This window comes from Sinocyclocheilus anshuiensis, unplaced genomic scaffold, assembly GCF_001515605.1.
Source record: "Sinocyclocheilus anshuiensis isolate Anshui unplaced genomic scaffold, SAMN03320099.WGS_v1.1 scaffold773, whole genome shotgun sequence".
NCBI classification, from domain to species: Eukaryota; Metazoa; Chordata; class Actinopteri; order Cypriniformes; family Cyprinidae; genus Sinocyclocheilus; species Sinocyclocheilus anshuiensis.
Window position 1 is genome coordinate 1,648,695 of NW_015539930.1, and position 8,025 is coordinate 1,656,719.

The following is an 8,025-nucleotide window of genomic DNA, read 5'->3' on the forward strand; positions in this document are numbered from 1 at the left end:
TTTTGTTTTGTAGAAAACATGGAAACACCAAAGACGCTTTAATATGTTGTGCGTTTTAGACCGGTGACGACCGCACAGAGTAGCATTATAACAGAACTTTCAAACGTATCCAGTATGATAAAACAGCGCTGCTTTACCCCACATACGCACGACCAGAAGGAGCGGAAGCGCTCGACTGTGGCATAGTAAAAGCTCCGCTGCTTTCGAGCAGTGTGTCGCGCTCGTTCAGTGGCCTTGTTTCGCTTCGATGGCTTTTAGCCTCGCCCTGCTTCTTACTACGACGTTAATAAATCATTAACTCATCCATGAACATGATTTCTGCCCGAGTCCCGTCGGATTGCATCGGCTGTGGGGATGAAGACGACAACTCCCATGATTCCACACTCAGTCACGGCGTCATCAAGCTACGCTTTGTTTGTTTTGAATACACGCCCTCTAGCGGCGAAAACGTACATATTGTGCCTTTAAATCAGTATGGTATTTAAAGGGATAGTTCACCTAAAAATTAAAATTGTCATTTACTCAGACTCGTGTTGTTCCAAAACTGTATGAATTTCTTTCATCTGTTGAACACAAAAGATATTTTGAAAAATGTGGGTTTCCAAATGGTTGTTGGTAGCCATTGACTTCCATAGTGTCGTCGTTGGAATTTTTGAAAAAAAGGGTCATCCTCACATCACAAAGTACAATGCCAAGTGTCAGATGGAGTTGTGTAAAGAACGCCACCACTGGACTCTGGAGCAGTGAAAACATGTTCTGGGGAGTGACGAATCACGGTATGCGGCTGATTTTCAGGGGTTGGACTGGGACGCTTACTTTTAGTGAAGGGAAATCTTAACTCTTCTGCATACCAAAACATTTTGGACAATGCTTTTCTATTTTAACATGACTGTTCCCCGGTGCACTATGCAAAGTCCATAAATACATGAGTTTAGTGTGAAAGAACCTGACTGGCCCACACAGAGCCTGGACCTTAACCCCATCGAACATGTTTGGGATGAACTGGAACAGAGATTGCAAGCCAGGCCTTCTCTTACAACATCAGTGCCTGACCTCACAAATGCTCTACTGGATGAATGGGCAAAATGTCGCTCAAAAATGCTTCAAAATCTTGTGGAAAGCCTTCCTAGAAGAGTGGAAGCTGTTATAGCAAAGGGGACCCAACTCCTTAGTGATGTCTATGTATTTAGAATTCTAAGTCATTAAAGTTTTTTTCTGCACTCATACACTGCAAGTAGTGAAAAGCACATTTTCCTGAGGATGTGCCTTCAACCCCGTTGTACCCTGTTTTTTGTCGTGTGTCTAGAACTAGTGTTCCAGATGTACATAGAACTGTCCACAGTATATATTTTTTATTTAAATATTCAATTATTTATGTCCATCATCCAGAACACATTAAATTAGGACTCTAAAAAATGTCTGCTTAAACTGAATGGATGAATAAACATAAGTTATTAATTTCGATCCTACCACTAAATGCAAAAGCAATTAAGTGAATTCAGATTTTCCACTATATTTTTCACAATACCACACTATCGTGTCCACCACAAAACACTTTCACATTTCACACTAGTGATGCACCAGGGGGTTGTACTAAAGCTGTAATACTGCACATTGCCATTTCAGAAATTTAATTTGGATTTGTATGTTTCTCGTGTTTCCTGTCTGACTCCGAATGTGTTGAGCTCTTTGTTAATAGCGTCTTGTCCACTTAAATGGCAGAATATGACCCATCAGGTTGAATTTTATGCAATGCGTAGCTGTGGAATTCTTTAGTTCTCTTAATTATTGAAATTATGCTGTCAGATATTCCAATTCGATCTCAGTGTTGGATGCCTGATTTGCTGCATGTAGTGTCCACTTGGCATTCAGCAGCTTTCAGAAAGCTTTCTCTTCAGTTTCCTTTGTTTTAATGTCTCTTTGTGTTTATTTTGTGGTGTTTGCTTCTTGGTTTGATTGGACGACTGGTCCACAGTCACTAATGCCGTTTCCTGGCTTTGACTGGCTCTTTTTGTTTCTTGTTGATTTCCATTCCTGCATTGTGCTGCATGCCACCTGGCCTCACTCCGCCCGCTCTCGCTCACTCACCACACCTCCTGCGCCTCCTCCTGCACCTCCTCCATCCACGCAGACGGCCATCTCCGACCGCAGAGGAGCTTGGGAGGTACAGCCCAACCGTCAGACAAACTCCTCCTACCTGACCTCGCACCTGGCAGCGGACAGGCACGGAGGCTCAGTGCAGGTACTGCTTCACCCCTCGCTCGACGACTCCTCCTGTGTGCGCTCATCTGCAGCAGCACACCCCACCTGCTCTCAGACTTGACTAGAACACTTCCTCTATGGGTTCCCCTTTTCGGCAATTCTTCTTCTTATTAAAAAAAAGTAGTAATGCTGCGCTTCATTCAAAGTTGAATGTTGGATAATCCAACTTAATATTTCTGAATTCCAACCGTATAGCATTCCATTGTTTAAGTTGGAAGAGCGTTGTCAAGTGGCATTCTATTGGGATTATCCAAGTAGGAGGTTGGAAATGTGACATTTTCATATTCTTTCCAAGTATGAGGGTGTAAATTCCAATTTTCTGAATTGAATGAAACACAGCATAAGATGTCACACAGACACTGAGATTATCAGGAAAATATGATGTAACACCTGTTGTGTCCATTTGGTCCAGCTGACATTAGGACCTAGTATCACCAACTCTCTCACTATACGGTACACCAAGCACAATGCAGTACATTGTGATGCATGTATTTGATTTGAAACTGCGACAAACCTGCAGATTCACCACCTTGCGCTGCTTGCTTCACTTTTATCCAGTAGGTGCCTCAGAAGCAACTCAGAAATGCTGCTGACAGTCTTAGAGCGTAATTAGAAATGGCTTCTTTATTCATTGAACTGTGGGAAATGATATAATATGTAAAGATATATTCGATGACAAAATAATAAACCAAATGTTATTACATTAAGTGTGACTAAAGTGTGCAAATACTTTGGGGCCACTGTACACCAGTGTTAGTTTAGTATCATAATCTTATATGTTTTTTGTTAATATTTTTAATTTGGTTTTATTTTTATATTTTTCTGTTTTCACTTTAATTGTAATAATTTTATTAATTTTGTATTTTTGTAATTTGTATTCGTTTTTTATGTCTATTTTTTAAAATTTATATTTAATTTCGTGTTTATTTCAAGTTAAAAAAAAGTTAAACAAAAATGAGAAATGTTGCCTTAGCAGCTAGCTGAAATAAAACAACTTAGTTCATTTTAGTGTTTTATTTCATTAAATGTTTATCAGTGTCTTTCAAGTAACCATTTTTTTTAATGGTTTTAGTGTTAGTTAATGATTATAACCCTGATGTAGACTAAAAGTGAACATTATGGTTAATGATAAGATAAGATATGGTGTAGATGGGCAGTATGAGTAGAGTTTTTATTCTTTCTGTACATTAGTGGATCTGGTGAGACTCTCAACTCCAATAATAGATCATTAGCTTTTATATGATAGCATGGATATCATAATCTGGCTATATTGGTTAATGTTGAAGTCATTCAAAGCATGAGATTTTTTTGCTTGTTTGTGTTTTTAATTATTGATTGCAAAGTAATTTTTAATGAAGCATTTAAATATTCTAGGTTAAACATTTACATACAATGAGAAAACAGCAATACAATACATGGCCCTATAGATTTCCAATGTAAGTGTATTACTGTGAAAATCATTTATCTTTTTATAAATTTGAAAAGTGAAATTATTTTCAATGGGAATAAAGTTCAAGTTGTATTTAACCAGGAATTTTTGACCAGCCACTAAATCCTCTTCCAGAAGCAAGTATGGTAGTAAATGATACTCCTCAATTACTGCCTTCCAATCGTTACTTGCACAGATACACATAGTAACATAACATTAAAGTTTTGTAAGGAATTTCTGTAGAGGAAATGACTGAACTATCTAATTAAAATAACGTTGTTACACTGAGGCTACCCAATAATTTTATTTTATTTTAATTATTTTATTATTTTTTTTTTGCCACAGGTGGTTAGCTCAACTAATGGTGAACTGAATGCAGATGACCCTCTGGCGGCCCACTCAAACGCACCAATCACAGCGCAGGCAGAGGTGGAGGTGGTGGATGAGGCCAAGTATGTGCACATGGCTTCTCACAGGTTTCTGTTGCCTTTGCCTTGTGTCTTATTGACACAAGCTGTCCTTTAGCACTCTGGGTCTTTACATGATTTCACCCCTGCCCTCTCCGATCCATTCCCATCTGCTCCCCTGTAGTGCTCTGTGTACCCAAATTGTTTAATGGAACATTACATTTTAATTTATATTCAAATAGAAAACAGTTCTTTTAAATTGTAAAAAATATTTCACAATATTATTGTTTTTACTGTATCTTTTATCAAGTAAATGCAGCCTTTGAGGCTTCTTTCAAAAACAATGAAAAATAGTTAGTTTACATTTTTAATGATACTTTGGAAGGCAGCTGTTAAAATTCAGATGCGATTACACTCTTTAGTTTCCTATTCTTCTAAAGCACCTGACGTGCAATTGAGTTTGTCATACAAAACATCCTGTCTGATATCATTTTAAACACTTATTCTTGTAGTTCTTTGAAATCTTAAAAAGCCCTCTGTCTTTGATTTATTTGATGCACAGGCTTGAAAGTGGTACAGACAGCAGCGGCCTTTATCAATTAACAGGATTGCACAAACACACAAGGTCGCCATGGTTATTACAGAGTATTAATGCTCACCAGAGCTCTTTCTTGTAATCTCTCTGATCTCCTTCTCCTTTGCATTTCCTTGTTTTCTTGAATTTAGCAACCTGTCGACTGCTTTATCATTGTTACGTATCATTATTTAATGATTCAGCCTGTAATGTTGGAACACTGCCGCTTGTCTACTTTTCACAGCGTTACGTTACATTAAATGGAAAGTTCATCCAAAAACGAGAATCATCTTGCACAATTCTCACAATCATCAGATGGTTATTACAGGGGCTTCACACTATCAGTGTTCGGCTTCTGTTTTATGTCCTTTGCTTAGCTCATGACTGTGTCTTCCAACTGGATGCCAAGTCATGAATTGTTTTGCTTTGCATAGAGATAGAGGAGCAAATGAGATACTCATTATTTTACTCTATTTTTGTTTTTTATTAAATTCTTTTTTAATTTATTACATCATACAGTAAACGTCTTTTGTGAGCCTAGGTACAACAATTCTTATTCCATTTTCTGAGAAAGGACACTAGCATTAAAATGACTTGAATAAGATGAAAAATGGCATTATCACTTTTCCAGTGAGATGCATTTAATTTTTAAATAGTTAAAAAAAAAATATATCTTTAAACCACAAATATGGTGTTAAAATTCATGTCACGTGTCTCTAAATCTTGTGAGCTTTAAAATATTAAAAGTTTGTAGCTGATATTGGAGTTGAATAACCCAGAATGTAAGAACACTTCATCTAATCTCATCTAATTTCTATATCTCATGTACATATATTATCATTACTGAGTGGCACATTTAAAACGGTGTTATTAACTTAGCTTTGGTTTAAAATTCTGATTGGAGGAGCTGCATTTGAAGCTGTAAAACAGTCAAAACCTGTTGAATGCTGCATTAATGTGTGAATGTCCAGGTCATAAAATCAGAAATTATATTTTCTTATTTAACTATACTTAAACATATTGCTTAATAAATCATATATTAAATACATTAAAAAGATGCATTTATTTATGTGTATATACATGAAAATAACAAAGTATTGTGCATCATCATGGTAGTATAAACCATTTTTAATTGTCAAAAGTCTTGTGCTAAAAATCAAAACAAATTTTATTTTTATATATTTAAATGTGACCTGTTTTTTTGTTAGATTTCTCTCTAATACATGAAGTTGCTTTTTGACAACTTTTAAACAACCTACTTGGCATGGCATGAGATTTTAACGGTATGATAACCTTAAAGGGGTCCTATTATGCTTTTTCACTTTTTTAATTTCAGTCAGTGTGTAATGTGTATGTTTGGGCATAAAAAAGATCTAGAAAGTTACAAATCTCAAAGTCCACTCCAAAAGGAGATATTTCGTTTTTTAAAAATCCCTTTTCAAGAACTACAACGAACGGCTCGTTTGGACTACAGCGTTGGTTTCCGGGCTTTGTGATAATCACAAAGTCAAGACTTTGTAAAAGAGCATAATAGGACCCCTTTAAGCAAAACATTTCACGGTATCACAATATTGTGATTACAGCTCTAAGATGTGTTATTTTTAAATGTCTGGTTAAAAACCAGCTTCTTTTCCCCATTGAACACAATATATTTTATTTAAGCATATATAGGATAATCAAATAATGCTATAAAATCTATTATTGTTATTTTAGTGTTGATGCACATATAGTGATAGCAAGTTTCTTAATATTTAAGAAACAATTTAATTGCTAAGACACTACACACACTTAGCATGAGTAGTTTTTATTTTAAATTAGATTTGTATAATTTAATAATAACCCCAATTGAAACAAAAACAGAATGTTCTGACTAGCTTTTTGTATACTACATAAAAACATGCCTGCACGAAACAAAAACAGCAGACGGGCTGAACGAGGTGCAGATTCACTCTCTGACAGCAGGTGGCGCTTATGGACTAGCAGCGAAACAGCGTTTCCTTGGTTACCGCTGTAAACAAAGCAGCACTGCGCTTAAACTCTGCTTTAATATGTATTATACAGAGGCAAGATGAAAAGAAAATACGATTTAAACTTTTCTGAAGACAGTTCCCCTCAGTGATACATTTATATAATCCCCCAATTCAATATTTAGGATTTTCTGCCAATATTTAGCGCATCTTGAACAGTGAGCTTGCTCTGCCTGCTACAGTATTTTCTCCTCTTTGCATCCGTCTTCAGCGTCTCTGGCCTCGTTAACGGCTGTTTACAGACTTTGTAATATTTTGATTTGATTTGTTTTGAAACCGTGACATTTTCAAATCACGGTATACCTTAAAACCGGTAATCCATGCCTACAACAATATACAATGAACTATATATAAGCCACTCAATGCTGTGCCTACAGTGACATATATACATTTTTTTGAATGCCATGGTTGATGGAGTTTTAGCTGCTTGGCTTAATTTTTACAAAATAGTCATAACAAATTTTTCGTAGTGGTAGAGACCCAGTGATCAAACTGGAGCATATGTATGTTGTGCCATATTCACTAATAGAGCGGTGGGCTGGTGAGCTGAGGACGACACTACACTTCTCCAAACCCTTTCTGTTCTGTTTTAGAATTTTACAAAGAGGGATACAGAAAATACCTATTATGATATTACTTAATAAAAGGCGACCATGAATTGAGCAGATGTTTTAGATCTACACTGTCCCCTGAGTCTGTCTCTCTCTCTTTCTTTCTGTTTGTGTCTTCCTGTTGGTTTTTGTCGCCGACATTAGGTTTGTCTCATCGTCTCACCTCTGTGTAATAATCTCTGTCTTTTCTCTTTTCACACTCTTCTGTAGCTGCGTGAAAATGCTCAACCTGTGGTGAGTCCCTCTCTCCAGTCCACATCAAACCCAAGGGGAGTGGACCAGCCTAGACTGTGGCCATATAGATGGCGCCTACACCAAGATCTACTAACATAGATGTAGGCTAATGTAGCTGTTCATGGTCTGTGAGTTTGAAACAGAAAGAGGGAGGTCTGTTTGCTCAAAATGTCTGATTTGAGGGGCAGAAATACCCTAAAGTTGATTGGAGGTACACTGAGAAGTCTTAAATAGCCCAACTTTAGCTTATTTACAGAAACCAAATGATAGAACGACGATGTGGAGGTTAAACGAACATACGCAGTTCCTTACAGAAGTATGCAGACTCTTAACTAAATCTCAGATTTTATACCACAACATTATTACATATATTTGATATGATTGGTTGACACATTCAGAATTAATTCTGATTGTTTTTTGTAGGTGCACAGCCATGAAGTTGTTCCAGGTTTATTGACAGCATGTTGTTTCACATCGCACC

At 36.7% G+C, this 8,025-nt stretch overlaps 1 protein-coding gene across 6 annotated transcripts in view; it reads left to right on the plus strand.

Moving 5' to 3' along the window:
- Window positions 1-8,025, plus strand: part of csnk1g1 (casein kinase 1, gamma 1) — an 84,847-nt gene that overhangs the window by 70,210 nt on the left and 6,612 nt on the right. For 2 of the 6 annotated variants that reach the window (XM_016483962.1, XM_016483963.1), the window contains exons 11-13: window positions 2,132-2,242; window positions 4,037-4,143; window positions 7,521-7,544. In XM_016483962.1, coding sequence (XP_016339448.1) covers window positions 2,132-2,242; window positions 4,037-4,143; window positions 7,521-7,544 — 242 coding nt within the window. The remainder of the gene's footprint in view (window positions 1-2,131; window positions 2,243-4,036; window positions 4,144-7,520; window positions 7,545-8,025) is intronic. The other 4 variants (XM_016483964.1, XM_016483968.1, XM_016483966.1 and 1 more) reach the window with 3 other exon arrangements.